We start from the raw sequence: 21,940 nt of genomic DNA on the forward strand, positions 1-21,940 counted from the left end.
ATAGCTGTACTAACAGTAGCATAGCTGTACTAACTACTAGCTACTAGTAGCATAGCTGTACTAACTACTACTGTACTAACTACTAACTACTAGTAGCATAGCTGTACTAACTACTAGTAGCATAGCTGTACTAACAGTAGCATAGCTGTACTAACAGTAGCATAGCTGTACTAACTACTAGTAGCATAGCTGTACTAACTACTAGTAGCATAGCTGTACTAACAGTAGCATAGCTGTACTAACTACTAGCTACTAGTAGCATAGCTGTACTAACTACTACTGTACTAACTACTAACTACTAGTAGCATAGCTGTACTAACTACTAGTAGCATAGCTGTACTAACAGTAGCATAGCTGTACTAACAGTAGCATAGCTGTACTAACTACTAGTAGCATAGCTGTACTAACTACTAGTAGCATAGCTGTACTAACAGTAGCATAGCTGTACTAACTACTAACTACTAGTAGCATAGCTGTACTAACAGTAGCATAGCTGTACTAACTACTAGTAGCATAGCTGTACTAACTACTACTGTACTAACTACTAACTACTAGTAGCATAGCTGTACTAACTACTAGTAGCATAGCTGTACTAACAGTAGCATAGCTGTACTAACAGTAGCATAGCTGTACTAACAGTAGCATAGCTGTACTAACTACTAGTAGCATAGCTGTACTAACTACTAGTAGCATAGCTGTACTAACAGTAGCATAGCTGTACTAACTACTAGCTACTAGTAGCATAGCTGTACTAACTACTACTGTACTAACTACTAACTACTAGTAGCATAGCTGTACTAACTACTAGTAGCATAGCTGTACTAACAGTAGCATAGCTGTACTAACAGTAGCATAGCTGTACTAACTACTAGTAGCATAGCTGTACTAACTACTAGTAGCATAGCTGTACTAACAGTAGCATAGCTGTACTAACTACTAGCTACTAGTAGCATAGCTGTACTAACTACTAGTAGCATAGCTGTACTAACAGTAGCATAGCTGTACTAACTACTAGTAGCATAGCTGTACTAACTACTAGTAGCATAGCTGTACTAACTACTAACTAGTAGTACTAACTACTAACTAGCTGTACTAACCACTAGTAGCATCATACTGGCTGACTAGTTGGGAACTGCATTGAAATACTTTAAATATTCTGGGTTAAAATTAATTATCTAATTTAATCTAATTTTCCAGCGATGATAGCGACGATGAAGGAAATATTATCAGAGATCCCAACTCGATACCTGCCATTTCGTTTTGTAAAGCTCTCAGAATACCGGTAGGTTAATCATTATTCGTTACCACCTAGTTACCACCTAGTTACCACCTAGTTACCACCTAGTTTCCACCTAGTTACCACCTAGTTACCACCTAGTTACCACCTAGTTACCACCTAGTTACCACCTAGTTACCACCTAGTTACCACCTAGTTACCACCTAGTTACCACCTAGTTACCACCTAGTTACCACCTAGTTACCACCTAGTTACCACCTAGTTTCCACCTAGTTACCACCTAGTTTCCACCTAGTTTCCACCTAGTTACCACCTAGTTACCACCTAGTTACCACCTAGTTACCACCTAGTTACCACCTAGTTACCACCTAGTTACCACCTAGTTACCACCTAGTTACCACCTAGTTACCACCTAGTTACCACCTAGTTTCCACCTAGTTACCACCTAGTTACCACCTAGTTACCACCTAGTTACCACCTAGTTACCACCTAGTTACCACCTAGTTACCACCTAGTTACCACCTAGCTCTCAGAATACCGGTAGGTTAATCATTATTCGTTCATCTAAGTGGTTGTGGTATATATGAGTATTCATATTCCGTCAAATTCATGTTAAATTCAATCTATTATTACAACATTTATAACAACGAATCGCGATTAACTGGTTTCCTTGATAAATATTAGTCTTAAAGATTGATAAATTTCGTTTTCTTAACAATCTCCCAACAATGCTCGTTACCAGGGAGTAATGGAGTTCTCGATAGCTCTCTTCTTCGCTAAGTTAGTGTGTTATACCTTCCTCTTCTGTTTACCTGACTACGTGCACAGTATTAGTAAGTACATTTACAACTAGTAACTACATTAGTAACTACATTAGTAACTACATTAGTAACTACATTAGTAACTACTTTAGTAACTACACATTAGTAAATACATTAGTAACTACATTAGTAACTACATTAGTAACTACATTAGTAACTACATTAGTAACTACATTAGTAACTACATTAGTAACTACATTAGTAACTACATTAGTAACTACATTAGTTACTACATTAGTAACTACATTAGTAACTACATTAGTAACTACATTAGTAACTACATTAGTAACTACACAGTATTAGTAAGTACATTAACAATTAGTAACTGAATTAGTAACTACATTAGTAACTACATTAGTAACTACATTAGTAACTACATTAGTAACTACATTAGTAACTACATTAGTAACTACATTAGTAACTACATTAGTAACTACATTAGTAACTGAATTAGTAGCACTATATGTACTGCTCAGAGTATAAGTAGTACCTTTATTGTTAGTTTCTATTTTGGTGATGCTTATTTTTGTGTGTCACTTGGTTGTTGAGCATTACTATTCAGATTTAATTTTACTGATTTATATTTAGTTTTCCTTCACATTTTACTGTATCATTAAACTATAACTTTTCTTCTTAGAAATAAACGGGACTCAGTACGATTCGCAGAAGAGTGCAGATATCGCCACCTTTTACGATATCGGAGGTTGGTATTTTTGTGCTCATATCTCTGAAACTTTTGTCGTTGTTATTGAACGGTGTCGGTGATTGCAATCACGAATTAAAAGACAAATATAATTCATGACTGCGTAATAAAACCTACGTTTTATTATAAAATGTAACAATAGTTCCCTTTGAATGTCCACAATTGTTGTGTGACAATTAGAGAGGACAAGGGAAACTGTCCTTTAAAGATAAGCACTGATAAGGTTCCATGTTATCAGGTATTCTCGGTTCCATAATATGTGGACTGTTAGCTGATAAAACGGGATGTAACGCTATAGTTTGCATCGTCTTCCAGATCTTATCTGTTCCTCTGGTATGTTTATTGTGATAAGCTTACTGATATACCACTGACAATTACAAATAACAATCACCTAGAATTATTCACCCAATTTTAGTAAACTAACTAAGTTTTAGTAAACTAACTAAGTTTTAGTAAACTACTAAGTTTTAGTAAACTAACTAAATTATCACTCAGCTATACGTATACTACCAGTTCGGTACCGTCTCAATGTCAGCTCAACTTGGGATTATGTTTGTGCTGGGTTTCTTTTCAAACGGTCCGTACGCTCTCATTACCACTGCAGTGAGCGCTGATCTGGTGAGTTCTCTCTTCTTATCTTATCTTGGGGGGGGGGGGGCCCTTATCTTGTTTACGCTCTTTTTACTCGCATGATGTTTGTTTGTTTGTTTGTTTGTTTGTTTGTTTGTTTGTTTGTTTGTTTGTTTGTTTGTTTGTTTGTTTGTTTGTTTGTTTGTTTGTTTGTTTGTTTGTTTGTTTGTTTGTTTGTTTGTTTGTTTGTTTGTTTGTTTGTTTGTTTGTTTGTTTGTTTGTTTGTTTGTTTGTTTGTTTGTTTGTTTGTTTGTTTGTTTGTTTGTTTGTTTGTTTGTTTTGTCGTTTGGTCATAGGCTTGAATTTAAAACTAAAACTTAAATTCTGAACGAAAACTCAACTGAGCTCTCCTGTGCCACCAATGGCCTGCCTTGGCTTTTGAGTTGTTCCCTCATTAATTAATTTACTGCTATACCGGTGTCTTAGGTTATAAATAAATAAAAGTAACCGTGGGCCAGTGAGCCACAGCTTTAAATAATTATCAGTTTTACTCAGTACTTAAAGCCTAAAGGTCTGAACATACGTTTGTGATAAATTAGTCCGAGAAACTTTCCATATATTGATTCAAGCTACCGGCTACGCTGGTTATAAGTTTGAGGATGAATGAGACTCCGATCCTGGAAACTCAGTACAGAATTTATGATGGCTTGCTAGCGTTCGGGTTCTTTGTCTGCTTTGTGATCGGACTGCCGGGAAACTGTCTAGCTTTAAGATATTTCGTCCACACAAAAAAACGAAATCTGTCAACTCTTCTTTACATAGTTGCCTGTTCTATCGTTATAGGTTCCTCCGTCATTCACCTTCCATTTGCTTTTAATCTGCTGAACAAACGAACTCTTGGATTACTAAGCAACACGGTTGTCGACTCCATTTGGAATTTCATCATTCTGTTGCTTCAAGAATTGTCCATACCTTACTCGGGATTATTATGACCGGGATAAAGTGGTGGGTTTAGGGTAATTTCGCCATATTTTTCCTGAACCACATTTTCACCGGTCGTTAATAAACCCGCCTACTCAGCTTTTAGGGTTCCCAAGGGGTATGGGTGCTCATATTTTAATCGTTGTCTTATATTCACTAAAGAAGACTATTGGGACACTTGTTGTAGGTTTTTCGACTTCATTTGGCAAAAATTGCAAAAAATTCACCTTTTTGCCCAATTCTTGTCATATATCCTTATTGTCAAATTTGATTTAAATAGGCCAATTTTTAATTTCTTAGGTATTGACTATCTCTACATAATGAAATAGGACTCAAAGTAAAAGTAACAGTTATATTAAAACTTGAATTAATTAAAACTGATGAAAGGGATGATCCAGATAAAGATAACGAAGATGATTACAACTTATTGGAAGACTAAACAGCTCTCCCTTTATCTTAATCGATCTGGTTGTTACGCTTCAAATGTTAAAAATTATTTTCCATCTAGTTTGATTAACCACGAGTCATTATTTCTGTCTACTTTCAACAATTATTGATAATTCGACTTGTTTCACAAGGTTTAGCAATGCGAAAATTTCTAAACTTGCTTATCTCTAATAAGGAAATTTACATCTGAGACAAAATTTTTGAATCTAAAATTGAAAGGTTGGACACCGGTAAAATGGCGACCGGGAGAATGTGGTGGGTTTTGAGCAATTTCGCCACATTTTTCCCGAACCATATTTTAACCGGTCGTTAATAAACCCGTCGTAATAATCCCGAGTAAGGTATTCGTGGTTATGACACTGTCGTTATCACGAGCGATTGTCATAAAGTATCCTTTCTACAAAGTCAACAAAAGAGCAGTTCTTGTGTCTATTGTTGTCTATTTACTTTACCGTTGTATTTGCAACTGTCTACTTTTGTTCGTTCCCGAAATGCATTACACCTACGAGTACGCTACTTCGCTTAGTGACGTATCCCCAAAACTTATCCCAGAATCGTCATTGGCGGCATTGCTGTTTATCTGCTACATGTTTAACTGGATCGCTTGTTTGGGAATATCTTCAATAATTGTGTTTCTGACGTTTCTTGTCTCGATTGTTATGCTCCGGAAAGAACCTGTCGCAAACAGTGTGTCCCAAAGGAGAAATCACCATGCTTCCATCACCATTACTTACTTTACTGCCCTCTTTCTCTGCTGCAATTGCTTTAGTTTCATCAGCTGCTGTCTTCTCACTTACACCATGGTGTCCAACACTTACCCGGGTCCAATATATAATAACGATTTTATGTATTTCTACAGCATTATAAGTGAAATCTTCTGTACGGTCCTAAACGCTTCTCTAAACCCACTGCTTTATGTTTTGAGGATGAGGGAAATGAGGTTGTGGATTGTTGTAATCCTTCCAAATAGAGCGAGCAATGCTATCGGGGCGATTGAAAATTCTAACAATGAAACTGAGACTGAGTTGTAAAGATATTAGTAATGACAACCTAAACTGGATAAAATTAACTTAGGAAGCGGCCGAACTGGTAACTTTTGAAGAACCCGAATTTAATCGAAGTTGTTGGCATCCGCCAAGTTGCATGTTTTGTGACCATAATTAAATGACATAGACTACAGTGTGAGACGTGAGTACATAGTATGCATTTCGTGTCTATACGTATTTCAGCTTCTGGCACTACTAGTGCATGTATGATGTGTTATTTACGCTTTAACGTATTCAGCATATTTAACATTCCCTGAGTTTGGAAGCTGTTACTTAGCGTTTTATTTGAGACAAGCATACACTGTGTTATATATGTACCTTACTCGGGAATATTATAGCGGGTTAATTTATGACTGGGAAAATTAATGACCGGGAAAAATATGGCGGAATGTTCCAAAACCCACCAAGCATCAAAATGTATTACTATTAGTTTACCTTACTCGGGAACATTATAGCGGGTTAATTTATGACTGGGAAAATTAATGACCGGGAAAAATATGGCGGAATTTTCCAAAACCCACCACTTTATCCCAGTCGTTATATTTCTCTCTGAAAATTGACGATCGCCTCGATCTTTCGGTTTCAGCTTAACTTGCTAGGCCCTAGGTCATGAGTAGAACCGAAGGATCAGAATATATGTTGCTTGTTGCTCGTATTAACTATAAAACATCAATTTTGAGGGATAAAGAAGTGTTTATAGGAATTCATGGGTCTGTTGCATTGATATTTACTTTTTATGATTATGTATATATACATAATCATATTATATATATATAATATACATTTACTTTGGGAGTTTTGGCGCGGGCGTGCAGCTAGCAGGAGTTGCACGCTGTGGGTACGGCGAGAAGGCTTCCCTCTTACCGTAGGAGGCCAGAAACCGTTGACCGTAACCGAGAGAGCTAGAGAGAGAGATACCTCACCTCCCCACGAGAATCCACATCTATTATTAGCTTTAAGGACAAGGTGTAAGTGAAATCTCAATCTCCCATGTCTGTGTTGACAATAGACTTAATTTCTAACAAAGAATTGTGCTCTAGTATTTTTTGTAAACAATAAAATCATCAAGAAGTTCTTTATCAAACACTGCTCCAATATGGAGTAATTGCAGAAGTATTATAATCTGACCATTGAAATATACAGGCAATTGAGCTGTCTAGATTTTGATATTGTAGTAGCCTTTCACTACCGCTTTCATTACTGTCTTGTAATTTCTCTATTCTCACATGTTATCTGGAATGAGCAGTCGATTTGTTATCATAAATTAAAAACGTTCTCGTTTTTCGATGCTTTATGTATTAAGCATATGAAGCATTTGAAAATGCTTTCACTACTGTCTTGTAACTTCTCTATTCCCAAAATCCCAAAGAAATCATGGCCGAGGACCAGGCATGGATAGATTCTCTGAATTTTGAAATTTCTGCTGCCAGTGCAGTCCTTAGCATTTTTGGAACACTGGCTAATTCAGTCTCCTTGGCCTACTTCATAAAGAAAGAAGAAAAAGGTATTGGCGATAAACTACTGATGCTGCTGAATAGCATAGATCTACTACTCTGTATTACTGCGACAACATTGACCTGCCTTATCTCGTTAAGGGTTCAAAAAGACAATGCAGATAGACCAGAAATGATTGTAGCTCTTCCTCTGTTGGCTGTCATCTACTTACTTCTGATAGATGGGACAGCGTTTGTGACTTGTCTGCTTAGCATAACAAGAGGAATAGGAATTGCTTTTCCTTTCTATCAGATAAAAGGTAAGTTACTAGTGATAGTAGGAGTGGTAGTGTTTATCATGATGGAGTTGATCGGACCTTTGATCTCCCGGATAGGGATGGGTTCACTGATGATACTGGTGGTGGTGTCTGCTACTGTTGTAGCTGTATACAAGCTGACAAGAAATGATCTCCAGGGTGCAGCAGAAAGAGTGAACAGGAACAACAGAAAAGCTACATGGACAGTGGTTTTCCTCTCAGCACTCTTCTTTGTTTTTAACTCCATCTTACTGGTTGCTTATGTAATCTTACCTAGGAGTAATTCAGAAAACAAATCTTCTTATTGGGTTATCTTAGGGCTATTGTTTGCAATCCCCCTTAATTCTACCATAAATCCAATTGTTTATTTGGTACGAATAAGTGATATGCGTCGTTTCTTGAAGGAGTGTTTATCAAAACTGTCAAACATTATGCAGTGAAACAAGCTACTTGGCAACATTAGTGAAAACTTTCACCTTCTCATTTATTTTTAATTAAAATATTCCGCTATTTAGTATAAAGTCTGTCTTTATTTTATATACCATACCAGTGTCGATTGTGATTTGAGAATTAACCTTTTAAAATCCTGGTAACATGATTTATGATTTGCATAATATGTTAACTGTTAAAGAGTGATCAATATTCTATAGGGACATTTTCAGACATCTAAGGGTTAAGGTTTGAGCTAGGTTTGGGTAATATATGCCATGGTTGTGCGGGGGCCTAAAACGTTAAGACACATGTGTGGCTAAGTTGTATCACGTCGTGACCCACACAGTCGTTTCACTATGGTGTAGAGTTTCTACGATACAGGGGGAGCCGCGCACTCGTGCGCGGCGGGTCATACAACGTATGACAATGGCTAAGTATTTGGGTTTAAATGTCACGACAATTTCAGAGAATTAGATGTCTAACACCAAGCATTGGTGACCAAGTATGTTGTTTTGTAATTGTAATCTATTTATTCTTGTAAAGTTGCTTTCCAGTCATAATATTCTCGAGTAAGGTATTTGTATATTGACGTGGTGAATGGTTGAGCTGGTTTGAAGCAAAGTTCGCTCTCAAATCCAACGATAAGCAGTGACCTTCGGCACTTGAAAAGTTGAAACCTCCTCAAGCCTCCACTGATTTATTTACCATTGATATTGTTAGATTGTGCCGTAAAAATAGATAATTGTTTTTTTTGAATACTTGTTTTATTTTTGTTACCGTAGGCCATAAACTTATCTTAACAGGAGATCCTTAGCTACATTCCAAAGCTACATTTCACTACTATTGCTGGCAACACCCCTTTTCATAGACCCCCTTCATAGACAGTAGACACCCTTGTCATTGATAATAAACAAATCTCCTCACTGCAGCTAACAGCCCATAACACTCCCTAGGGTACAAGTGAAGCTATAAGAGGAAGCTCCCAAGCGCTGGCCACAGTGTCCGCTATTATAGACGGTTCAGGGTCTATTGGTGCTACACTGGGCCCTTACATCACAAGTGTTCTTACTAATCACAAGGTGGGTGGTAATTGGGTGGTATTTGGGTGGTAATTGGGTGGTATTTGGGTGGTAATTGGGTGGTAATTGGGTGGTAATTGGGTGGTAATTGGGTGGTAATTTGTGCAGATTAAACTTGTGAAGTATAAGATAGTCACGTGTTACTTTTTAAAGAAGACCACTGCACTGTCCAGGAGTTTTAAATTAAATTTTCCTTGAAAATGAAAGTAAAATTCTTCAAACACATAAGAAAATTCATGACGTTATCTCCTCAAAACCGTTGCAATCTGCTAAAAACAGAATTTGTATGATCCTCAGGACGGTCCAGACAAGTACCAGACGGTGTTCACAGTGTTAGAAGTGTCTGCTTTCATCGCTGCCTTGGTGAGTTACTGCTCCTTATTTGGGAAATATTTGGCAACTTGGTCGTTTAGCTCCGGACAGTCTATGCAACGTCTATGCAACGTCCATGCAACAACAAAAGAACCGTCTATGCAACGTCTATGCAACGTCCCTGCACAATGAACACTCTATGCACACTCCCTGCACGGTCAGTCTATGCAACGTCTATGCAACGTCTATGCAACGTCTATGCAACGTCCCTGCACAGTACCATATGAACACCGGCTACTAGCCGGCTACTAGCCGGCTACTAGCCGGCTAGTAGCCACTTTTGTAATAACAGCTCCTCAACTTCACATTACCAATTTTATGAACCGTTGGGAAGAAAAGGAGAGTTTTTAGTTGCCTTTCCAGTTTCCTTCCACCCTGGTTTTAAGGCTTTGATGAGAACTGATGAACTGTTCATCGTATTTGATTTGTATTAAACTTTTAATTGGATAGTTTATAAATTTTAACAAATGATATTTTCAGTGTCTGCTGAGAGTCATGATCAAAGAAATATCCAAGCTACGTGTCAGAAGGTAAGCCTGATGAGATATTTTATGTTTGTATGTTTGTTTTTTAGCATGAAATTTCCTAATATCACTACAAATGGCACCTTTATTGTAACTTTTGAAATGCATTTGTTTAATTGTTATATTTTCCTTTTTTTATTTAATGATTTATTATACGAACTTGTTTTTGGATGAATTCGTACATCGCTTATACAGTGAAGCAGTCCAAAGACCTTGTTTTTATTTTACTGAATTTATTATTTGAATAACTGTTAGAGCAATATTTAGTTGACGCCATTTCGTATTTGAGAGCTTACAGGTCACTGTTGCGCTGCTTTTAATTATATTTCAAACATCAAATCACCACTTCTGACTGCAGTTATGAGTTTTGATAGGTCCGGGTGTTTTAAACCGAGTAAAATTAAGTTAAGAATACGTCAACGTTTAACTTGGGTAAAAGTCTCATTTTGTGGAGGAAAGCTTCTCTTATTGGTTGTTTCAAGAAATATTGTATAATCGGAAAAGTGTTTTAACCAGTCCACAAAATGCCTGGCTCCATAATGTAAAGGACAACCAGTTTATTGTTGCTAACGCGTTTAAAGGAAGAACACAGTTCCATATCAAAATCTGTCTAAATTCACTTAATTCAATCTGGATAAAAGTAAATAATATTCTGTAGTCTGTACTTATTTCAGTCAGTCGAATGTAACAATTCCTTCAACCATGCCCTTGGAAGAACCAGTTCTTACATTTCTTTCTTGTCAAAGGGTTTCTGTCCTATACTGAATTTAAAACTGTACCTATTTTAAATATACCTATTAATAGATTATTTAAATAAATAATTTTCAAGATTAATCTAAAATCTACAATGTAACAATTTCACCATCCAAACCCTAAACTGCAAGGAAGGCACAATTGTTACATATTTTACTACGTGAATTTGAAGCCTAGTTCACTAAGTTGAATATTTTGTAGTTTTTACCTATTTTAAAACAAGGTGTAGCTCCGCCAGAGAAAGTGATCTCACCATCCTCACAGACCAAGTCGACATCTCCTCCTTTTCTGGCATGTTTTGGTGAGCAGCGGTAGATAATCTTGGTTCCGTGTTGAGCTGGTAGTTGAGAATCTGTCACTACAACCTTTAAATCTGGGTCTATATTCGTGCATTTTACTGAAACTATATTGCTGTATTATTAACCAAGTTCCACTGACACAGTTTATGTAACTTGTAAGTTAAACCCACATTTATAAAGGAAGTAGTTTTTGTTGACTGTTTGTCACATTTTATTCAAAAGCTGACTTACTGACACACAAAGGCGCTTCAATGCTCTATCTTATAGTGGTTTTGATCTATTCCTTAGTAGTAAAGACCACTGCCCCCTACGAAGAAGAAGACACACAAAGGAGGGTCATCAACCAGAACAACTTGTCCATCCTGACAAGTTGCTTTGTCGCCTCCGATGTTTGTGAAGTCCACTGCAGTACAACTGAGAGTTAGTTCCGCTCCGTGTTCAACTGGTAGTGCTGGTTCCGTCTGAACGTTGTTCCACCCCCAAACTGGCTGAGTCGCACACTCTAAGAGTTGAAAAGAAATTAAGTTCACTTCAATACCCATATTTCGAATTTTAAACGCTTTTGCATCTTTCCACTTTCAGTTCAATCAAAATTAAGTCAACAGCTCTGGAGATACTGTCAAAATAGTAGCGTAAGCTCAGGTTAAAGATGAAAATGAGAATTACCAGCTTTTTCAGTTATTGCTATCTCGCTTATCATCATCATATTGCCGTGGTTATCCTCCAGCATCACACTGTCCCCGCAACCAGACGATTTGCTTCGTGGTGATGACACTGTGAGAGAGTTATCATCGCAGAACAAACCCTTACATTTACATTTCTTCTTAGAGCATTTCCAGGTTAAGCGAGGGTTGCCACTGGAAAAGTACCATATAACTTGGTCCAGACAATGCTCCTGATTTAGGGTTATCTTTAACCAGGAAGATCCACTCCGGCTAGACAATGCTCCTGATTTAGGGTTATCTTTAACCAGGAAGGTCCACTCCAGCTAGGCTCTGTCCAGGCTTCAGTTGCAAGGTTCAGGTCTAAAGCATTGGTAGCACCATACATAACCTCGTCGTAGGCGTTGGAGATTTCAACACTTTTTGGTATTATTTCATTTGCGAGTCTCTCCCTTGTATCTGAATTAATTTTTGTTTTGTTTATGTGGTAGAATTTTTATGTTAGCAGGAATAAATTGAATTCAGATAAATCAATAACTAATAACTATGTGGTTGAACTGTGTCTGTTTGTTCGGTGAAGACAGATAATCATGATAGAAAGATTCGCAAAAAATGGAAAACTTAAGATCATTAATTAATCGATATTTTAACTTACCAACTGAACTCCATAGGGATGAATCAGTCAACGGTACTAGGAAAATCATGAAAAGAAACATTGACATTGTTTAGCTTCCTGAAAGATAAAAGGCTGTTATTTTATATTAAGTCAATCTCTCAGACTTTAACGATAGTATATTAAACAAAATTAAGAGAAAAACTTTAAATTGAAGCAGCTTCGTATAGGAGCGGAACATGAATAATATATGACATACTAATCCCGCTCGAAAAATTGTATCGTGCGTGAATTATGTCCGCCTATAAGTAATAAGTATGTCATTGTCTATTGTCTATACGATATGGTAGGAATCAAATCACTTGTATTTGTAATCCAAGAGTTGCTGTCAAACTCTTATCTATAGAACTTTCAACCACAGTTTTATCATATATATATAGTTTTAAACTATTTTCACAACTACAATTAAATACATTTATTGAGAATTGATGTAAATAAACGATGCAAAGACTTTCGAAGATCTAATCACAACCGCTTTCTTTTATTGTGTAGAAGTCCAGCCATGAAATATATATATATTATATGTTATATTAGCTTGTTATTAGCGAGTGATGGCGGAATACAAATAACGAATACATTGTCCGGGGAGCGGTAACATCGAGAATTTAAAAAAGTGATATAGTGATAACTCAACATCTATTAGAAAACGATCTTAGCAGTACATTAAACCCAAAACAAAAGTAGATTTCAAATTCTAACATATCTTATTAATAAAACTTGCTTATCACTGAACTCAATTTAATGCGAAAATACTGTCAGATAACATTTACCGCTCATAAAGTTGTAGCACCATCCTTATTAAACATTATACTATAACTAAAACAAGTTTCTGACACAAACGATAATCCGCAGTCCTATTATATTAATCCTCGACAGTAAAATAGTTCATGGTGACCTCAAACTTCATCCTTTTAAATGTAAGTTGTATCACGACACCATTCTCTTTCACGATATTTTCCTCAGAACTTTACGTCTGTTCTTAATCACAAAGTTGTTGACAACTGACGTCTCACCATAACTTAGCCTACCTTACTGGGCCGCGCTCAGCCTGTCATTCCGCTAAATCTCTATTCTATATGTTTATGAACATGATAGCCTGAGGTCTCCAGGTAAAGCCTACCGTACTACCGTTGATTGACCTGAAGCTATCGCTGCAAGAATCATGCTCCTTTCCCTGTATATTCTGTTACACGCAAATTGCGAAAAATGGACGTTGTGCTCCAAAGTCTTGAATCTGCTTAAATTTATCACAAAACCGACTAAAATACTTGAAGCACTAATTCTAACTACCATTTATTATTGAAATCAGTAACCTATTATAGTTAGTTAAATGCAACAATTGAACCATCCGAACCCTAAATTGCAAGGACCGCACAATTGTTACATATCTTACATATTTTACTATGAGAATTTGAAGCCTTATTTACTAAGTTGAATATTTTGTAGTTTTTACCTATTTTAAAGCAAGGTGTAGCTCAGCCAGAGAAAGTGATCGTCCCATCTTTCACAGACCAAGTCGACATTTACACCTCTTTTGGCATGTTTTGATGAGCAGCGGTAGATAATGCTGGTTCCATGTTGGGCTGGTAACTGGGAATCTGTCACTACAACCTTTACATCCGGGTCGATATTCGTGCATTTGGCTGAAAGTGTATTGCTTTCACTTATCTGTGTTACATACCACTACCAGAACTTACTGTATCAAAAAATCATAATTATTCATGGATTGAACATGACAATTTAAAGCTAAAGTTAGAGGTAAATCTGAATATCACCTTTCTCAATTACTGCTATCTCGTACAGAAAATACAAATTGGCGTTCTCATTTTCTAGTTTCACAGTGTCTCCATAGCTACAACCAGATCCAGGAAGAGCTGGTGGTTCTCCCGAAGAGGACACTGTTACAGAGTATGGATCATTACTGGGCTCACTGTCGTCAGTTAAACTGCATTCTTTCTCAGGGCACAACCAGGTAAGGCGAGGATCACCAGTGCCCTTTAACCAGATAACTCTGTCAACACAGTGCACTTGGTCAAAGGTGATTTTCAACCAAGCCTCTCCGATAGAATCTGAGTATATCCAAGTTTCAGTTGTTAGGTTCAGGTCTATAGCGTTAGCGGCACCATTCATAACCTCGTTGAAGGCGTTGGAGATTTCAACACTTTTTGGTATTATTTCATTTGCGAGTCTCTCCCTTGTATCTGAATTAATTTTTGTTTTATTTATGTGGAGCAGGACTCGAATAAATTGTTAACTTCAAATAAATCAATAACTAATAACTATGTAGTTAAACTGTATCTGTAAGATGGTTGTTATGAAAAGAATAATAAACTTACCACAAAGAGATGGATTTATCAACGGAAAGATTATCGCGAAAAGAAACATAGGCTTTGTCTACTTTGTCTACAGCTTCTAAAATCTAAGTGGAGATAAAGGGTTATTATTTGTAACAGTTCCAAAGGCAATGTTATCGATAATGTGAATCCCATAAGTTCATTCCTATGAAAAACGAAACGCATGATTTAAAAAAAATTAAAGATTTCACTTTTAACCAGACAGGTTTTTAGAGGAAAAGAACTCGACAAATTGAACCTACATGGAGACTATGCCTTTCGAAAACTCTATTTCGGAAATGAACCAAGTATTTGGGTGGGGTTAAGGTTGCCGGTTGTTAGACCCCATTTAGTCGTTAGTATACTGCAACTTGTCACTGAAATTTAAACAAGACAACGCCCTGAACCAGGGACAGGATCAAAACTATATGTTAAATTCTTCGATGAAGTAGAATGGATCGTTAGTTTCATTGTGATGGCATATGACCACTTCCACTCCATGAACATAGCAGGCACGTGACCACTTTTAGAGGACCATTTCTGTATAGGAGTTTATGGGAACTCTCTCGTGGGGCGTGAACTTCTTAGTCCTTTGGAAGGATCAGCAGACTAAGTACCCGCTGGTCTAGGGGATGAGACGTCCACATCTTTGTAAAACTGGTTGGTTTTGCAAGGCAGCTAATGGCATGCCTGTTATCGTGGTGTAAACTGTGGCCATCAACGCGAGACTCACTGTCTATATGTTGTAGGTACAGAGCTTCAAATTGTGGCTCAAGTTTAAGATTTAAACATAGCCGAAGACATCCACAAAATAGCGAGTACCTAGTCCAAAGCATCGACATTTTATTACGGGAATAGTAAAGAAGATTGAGTGACAAGCCACACGGCACATCACTGATATTAGCAAACTTCCTTGTCTACTTACCTCATGTTTCGTTCGTATAATACATTTCGTCCGCAAAATTTGTGCAACAAAAGTTTCGGGTGGCAGTTTCAATTTTTTGCGTAACATAAACTAATTACAACGTTACACATCTATTACATTTATTGAGTATTATGTAACGCGATGGAAACATTTTAAGGGGGTAATATCCTGTCCAAACCCAGGATACATAACATGAAGATCTTGTTGTAACTTTGTATGAAAAGCATTAATACTTAAATGTAAAGGGAGAGATTTTCAATGACAGTTAGATTCGTTTATTCTTAGCATGCATATTTTATGATTGAATACAAATAACGATTACTTTCTTCGGGAAACCAACAATTTAAGAAGTCAAATAAATTAGCGGCTCCTATTTAGATCCTGTGACAATATAAACCATATTTATAAACCAAAACAATGATGTTATCAGAATATAATCCAAAACAAACGTATATTTGAAATTATAACCTATTTTATTGACAGAAGTTTTATTAAAACTTGCAATTCATTTAACCCAAATAAAAATAGAAATTATTTTTAGCTCCCAATTCAATTTTATGCTAGGACTGTTTAAAAAATTATATAAAATAACAATCAGCAGTCTCATTAGATTGATCCTCGACAACCAAAATAGTTCATGATAACCATCTCCTCACGTTATCATTCTCCAAACCAGAATAGTTCATGATAACCATCTCCTCACGTTATCATTCTCCAAACCAGAATAGTTCATGATAACCATCTCCTCACGTTATCATTCTCCAAACAACCAGAATAGTTCATGATAACCATCTCCTCACGTTATCATTCTCCAAACTTAACCAGAATAGTTCATGATAACCATCTCCTCACGTTATCATTCTCCAAACAACCAGAATAGTTCATGATAACCATCTCCTCACGTTATCATTCTCCAAACAACCAGAATAGTTCATGATAACCATCTCCTCACGTTATCATTCTCCAAACAACCAGAATAGTTCATGATAACCATCTCCTCACGTTATCATTCTCCAAACGGTTGTCCTTCATTCAAAAAGTGTATTTGTAGTAAGTAGTTGTTAGCGACTATTGTTGTAAAGTGTCGACTAGAAGCTGACGCTGCATTATCATGTTCCTTTCCCTGTAGATACTGTTACACGCAAGCATCTACTTCGTACAAATTGATAATTATTTAGATTATTTGAATAAATAATTTTCAAGATTAATCTAAAATGTAACAATTGCACCATCCGAACCCTAAACTGCAAGGACCGCACAATTGTTACATATTTTACATATCTTACTATGTGAATTTGAAGCCTATAATTTACTAAGTTGAATATTTTGTAGTTTTTACCTATTTTAAAACAAGGTGTAGCTCCGCCAGAGAAAGTGATCGTCCCATCCTCACAGACCAAGTCGACATCTCCACCTCTTTTGGCATGTTTTGATGAGCAGCGGTAGATAATCTGGTTCCGTGTTGAGCTGGTAGTTGAGAATCCGTCACTACAACCTTTAAATTCGGGTCTATATTCGTGCAGTTTGCTGAAAAATCAATCATTTTAATTTGGTGCCTTTTTCAAATGTATTCAAGTCAGCACCAAATAAGTCGATTATCAAAAGGTGTAAGTGATGTTCCCTTTATAAATACTTTGTAGTAAACCTGCGTTAGGGTGGCATGAGCCTCGATAGGATATTACATAAATTTAATCATATATTCAAACAATATCAATAAATCTGCAAAATAGCGGACTTATCACTCACTACGTCACTCCGGAGGTCCGGTGTGGACATGATAATGGGGACAACTTGGCCCCCTGCCTTCCCCCCCCCCTCCCCCCCGCTTCCTACACCCCTGGTTCGGCCATTACCTAACCTCGTATTATTAACCAGTAGCACTAAAACTCCTTGCATAACATTTAGCTCATTTAGCTTTCCATTCCGGTCGCGGTTACAATGAGGACATTTTTTGCATTTCACTAACCTCTTATTGGCACAGCTCTGAATTTGACCGAAGCTGTGTCATCATTGCCGTCCCCGGGCCGCCAAAACACAATTTTTCGCAGTTTGCTGAATTGATCGGAGCAGCTATTTGGGGTGTTGTAACTTAAAACCTCTTTTCCATTGCAGAATACCTTCACATTTGCAGCCTCTGTTATCTGTATGCCCCAAATTTTGTCTTTCTCCGCGGGCAAGCTCGGAAAGGGTTCATGCCCTGCCATACAACGTCTAACCGCATAGGTGATTTTGTCAGAAAATCGAATCTTCAGATAACTCGGAAAGGGTTCAAGTTGTGTAGCTGATTTTTGGTAAAACACAACGGTTAGAAGCCTATTGCTTCCTGCTTCTGAAACTGTCTTTATCTCCAGCACCTGATTCTCCAGATCGACGTCTATCAACTTGTGGTGAATTACATCCGTCCACTCTTGGGTAACTAGGAGAATTAACAGTTAATAACAGCGAATTCTATCAATTCTTGCACGACCTTAGATAAATCTACCAAAACACATCGCCTATTGTATATTGATTATTGCGGTTATTGAAGGAAGAATAGAGCAACTTCCACATTTATATTACTTACCACAAACAGACTGAGGGATGATTTGTAGAATAATCAGGTAAAACATCGATTTCTTCATGATTTATTTGCGATTCATGTTTCTGTAGGGAAAAAAGTTAAATGTTTAGGCACGCTTTTGTTAAATTCAGTTCCAAGTCAGGATTACTATGCTATCTACAAACAGGCACGTGATTCGATGAGCTATCAAACTTACAGGATCAATCGGGTCTAAACATCGCACCCAGGATAACCGACCTATTGCAATAACATCTCTAACCATTACGCACCCCCATTTCAATATCATATGTTGTCGTCCTTAGCAACTCAATTCCACGTGCTGCCTAAAAGATCGGCACTGTCCACATGTTTAGGATAGTTATGTCGTGATGAGCCGGTGGTGGTGAGAAAATTGCTCATTATGAATTGTCAAAAACTTCTGTAATATAAAGGATGAATATTTATTGTACGGACTCAGTCAGGAACTCACTACAGCTGCTGTTTTACTTGAGGATGCACGTGCACAAACTAGGAGTTGCGGTATGCACGTGCTCAAATGAGGGAGCGCTACTGCTCTCGTAGCTAAAGATTAATCGGTTACAAATACTAGAAAATTAGAAACTTCTGAAATATAAAAGATGAATAATGAAGTAATTAATAATTTTTTTGAGAGTACGCCATACAGCTCACAGGAAATTGCGTCAAAAAGCAAAAATTCGAACAGTTCCAGTTCCGATTCAATATGACTATACTGATGGGACAATCGAACGTACTGTTCGCAGAGATCACCGACTTTGCAAAGAGCCAATGACCAGGTTACATTTACTCACACTTATATTAATGACGTTGAAGATAATGAAGGAGAAATCCTAAGTATTAATATAACGGGAAACTTGCAGTTTTAGTCGATAAGAGCTCATCTAGCGATATAAGGCCGGTTAGGTCATGCAAAATTTGAATGAGACTTTTTAGTTTTTACCCCAGTTTCTCGTCCACAGAGAGACGTCATCAACACTTGAGTTTTATAATTTATCTAAGGACATTCTTTATCTACGTCTAAACGATGTTCAGGAGTATTTTATCCCCACTATTTAACTAGTTGTTTTCTATTTTATTTTTATTTTATTTCCCACTTTAAATCACGACCACCTGACTGGTCAGTAATATATGTGTATTTTTAAGTCATTACTACGCGCAGGTTAGTTAGTTAGATTGCTATCACGTGTGGGTCACGTGTTAGATTGCTATCACGTGTGGGTCACGTGTTAGATTGCTATCACGTGTGGGTCACGTGTAAGATTGCTGCCACGTGTCAAAACGCTGTTATATTCCCAGTGCAGCGATCGTTAAATTTATTATAAAGATATTTTAACTAAATGTTTTTAGAGGTTATTCTGAAATAAACTAATGGTAAGCAAAAACTGTGGGAGTGTCGAAAATAACAAAAAATGTTGTTTTTAATGTGATGATATGATTCATTTTATTTGGCAGGGTAATATGTCAGCTGTCGCTTTAATTTCAATTTCATAATGAATTTTGATCAAAAAAATTAACGTTTTTGTTTTTATTTTGAACTTCGATCTTGGATTTCGATTAATTTTTCATAATTATTCATAATCTTAGTTAATAAATGAACTATAACTAGTTTTCAAAAGCCCGTTAAAATTGGTAATGTTCTGAATCCTGGTATTAGATTTAACGATCTAATCTTTTTCAGTTCGGAAGATTCAGAAATCCAACCATCAACTAAAGTGAAGTATAGTTTAGTCAGAAACAGAAAAAATTCGGACGCTCGCCGGTGACCCAACGTTAATAATAATCAACCAGCTGAAGAAATTGAATTTTTGCCCATCGCTATTCGAGTTTTGATCACGCAAATGATTATGAACAGTAACCACTAGACAAAAACTGTCTCACCTGTTTGACAGATGAATAATTTAAGCAGCAAAAAAATTAAAAAATCGCCTCTGTTAAGTAGCAGTGAAGGATGGATTTCTTAATTCAAAACTAATGTTTTTTAACTTAAATATGATTTTTAAGGTTATTTTTTGCCATTTCCGTTATATATGTGTGTGATTGATAAGTGATAACTTAGTGTGGCCAGACTTTAATTATTTGAGTGATGATTGTTACTAAATTGAAGCCTCTTTTCCTATTAAATTTGTTATAATAATGAGTTGTTGCTTTGTTACGATTTCTTGTTACTGTATTTTCAGGAATTAATTTAAAACTATTTGTAACTGTGAACAATTAAAGTTTGTTACTATTGTTTGCTACTAAAGTAGATATTAAAATTAAATCTCTGCTATTAAAATAGTCTCTGTAAAGATTTCGTTATATCCATGTTATTGCGGATTTACAGATATTGTCAATAATTGAGATAGGATGATATAATAATAAGTTAGATTATAGCTAGGACTTCATTCTACTAATTTCTTGTTGTAATTGTATAATGTATATTATTATCTATAAAACGGGTTCTTTTTCGGGTCCTACACTAATATGTATTGAATTTATTTAATTTGTAAAGATAAGATTTAAATATTTTCGATGGAACCCTCCCCTTTCCTCGCCCCTTAGCTTAGTCTATTATTTTATAACGGGTTGTTAGTTTATTCTAAGAAAGGGAACCATAAACAACAACCAAATGATAATTTGATTTGTCATAAATAATGTATTCTAAACTATGTTACCGATAAACATTTGTACTGAAAGCATTACTAATTAGTTGTTTTTGTTTTCAATTTTCAATTTTTATCCTTCTGCTCACGAAAGGCACAAGGTGATTTCACGAGACAACGATTGCAAAAACTGTCTGATATTTTATTATGACAATATATGACCAGAAAATACAGACTTCTGCCGGTTCGATCCCTCAATTTTGGTCAACTTAATTTTTGTTTATTATTTAACGAAGTTTTTCAATTTTCAGGATCAGAAGAATCACCATGAACAGCACCTCCATTCAGTCGAGTAGACGATTCAGTGACTGAGCATGAAGTGAAAGTGAAAGTGAAACTATTAAATCAATCTGTGCATTATATGGTCCGCTCCAGGCTGACTGCGATGAAACAATCTGAAAATTTTTAGTTTCTCATATTTGTGAAATGTGACATGAATGTATATTCTTAAAAAAAAGGGCGACGCATATGGCAGATGTTTTCGGAAGAGTTGAACCAACAAAATTCTTTGGGTGGTTTTTAGGCAAAGTGTCAACGGTTGAACTTACCAAGATCAAAATAGAATAAAGTTTGTGTTTTTTGAACCACACTAATGTAAATATAAGTAATTAGATGAAGTGCTACATATAATATTATTTTTAGGTTATTTTTAAGGTAGGCAACCATTAATGACAGGGTTTGAGTTGTAAACAGTATTATCAGTTATGTTTAAAGAATTAATAAAAAAGTTATGTAAGATTACAGTGTTATGTTATGAACTGAACTGTGGTGTTTTTCTTTGCGATTCTATATTTATGTTTAGATTATTTCGTATAAAATTTATTCGATTGTTCTTGTCATTGCGACCGCAGCCCCTGAGGCCTGACCTACCACTTTAAGTATACAGCATACATTGTACATTGTACATTGTACATATTTATTAACACTATTTATTAAGTCCAATTTATTCGTGTAACGTTATATATTACCAACCTTAAGTAAGTTATATGAATCAGTTCTCTCTATTGTATCGTGATTGCGTTTCATGTGCTTACATACTCAATTTGTGACATGTTGAAATTTTTTATGCAGCAGTGAACGTAGAAGCTACAGATTAACATTTATAAGGTACAA

The 21,940-nt window shown here is 36.3% G+C and overlaps 1 protein-coding gene across 8 annotated transcripts in view; it reads left to right on the forward strand.

The window, feature by feature from the left end:
* LOC134822131 (glucose-6-phosphate exchanger SLC37A2-like) overlaps positions 1 to 21,940 on the forward strand; it is a 104,507-nt gene that overhangs the window by 53,729 nt on the left and 28,838 nt on the right. For 2 of the 8 annotated variants that reach the window (XM_063833038.1, XM_063833039.1), the window contains 10 exons: positions 1,198 to 1,282; positions 1,980 to 2,070; positions 2,696 to 2,761; positions 3,000 to 3,094; positions 3,257 to 3,379; positions 8,941 to 9,066; positions 9,364 to 9,429; positions 9,919 to 9,968; positions 19,533 to 19,556; positions 19,864 to 20,890. The exons of 3 other annotated variants lie outside the window; for them this stretch is intronic. In XM_063833038.1, the coding sequence (XP_063689108.1) occupies positions 1,198 to 1,282; positions 1,980 to 2,070; positions 2,696 to 2,761; positions 3,000 to 3,094; positions 3,257 to 3,379; positions 8,941 to 9,066; positions 9,364 to 9,429; positions 9,919 to 9,968; positions 19,533 to 19,554 (724 nt within the window). In that variant the 3' untranslated portion in view covers positions 19,555 to 19,556; positions 19,864 to 20,890. Of the gene's footprint in view, positions 1 to 1,197; positions 1,283 to 1,979; positions 2,071 to 2,695; positions 2,762 to 2,999; positions 3,095 to 3,256; positions 3,380 to 8,940; positions 9,067 to 9,363; positions 9,430 to 9,918; positions 9,969 to 19,532; positions 19,557 to 19,863; positions 21,840 to 21,940 lie in introns of those variants that run through there. 3 more of the 8 variants (XM_063833035.1, XM_063833037.1, XM_063833036.1) reach the window with 3 other exon arrangements.

Source organism: Bolinopsis microptera, chromosome 10 (genome assembly GCF_026151205.1).
Source record: "Bolinopsis microptera isolate Bmic1 chromosome 10, MBARI_Bmic_1.0, whole genome shotgun sequence".
Classification (NCBI taxonomy): domain Eukaryota; kingdom Metazoa; phylum Ctenophora; class Tentaculata; order Lobata; family Bolinopsidae; genus Bolinopsis; species Bolinopsis microptera.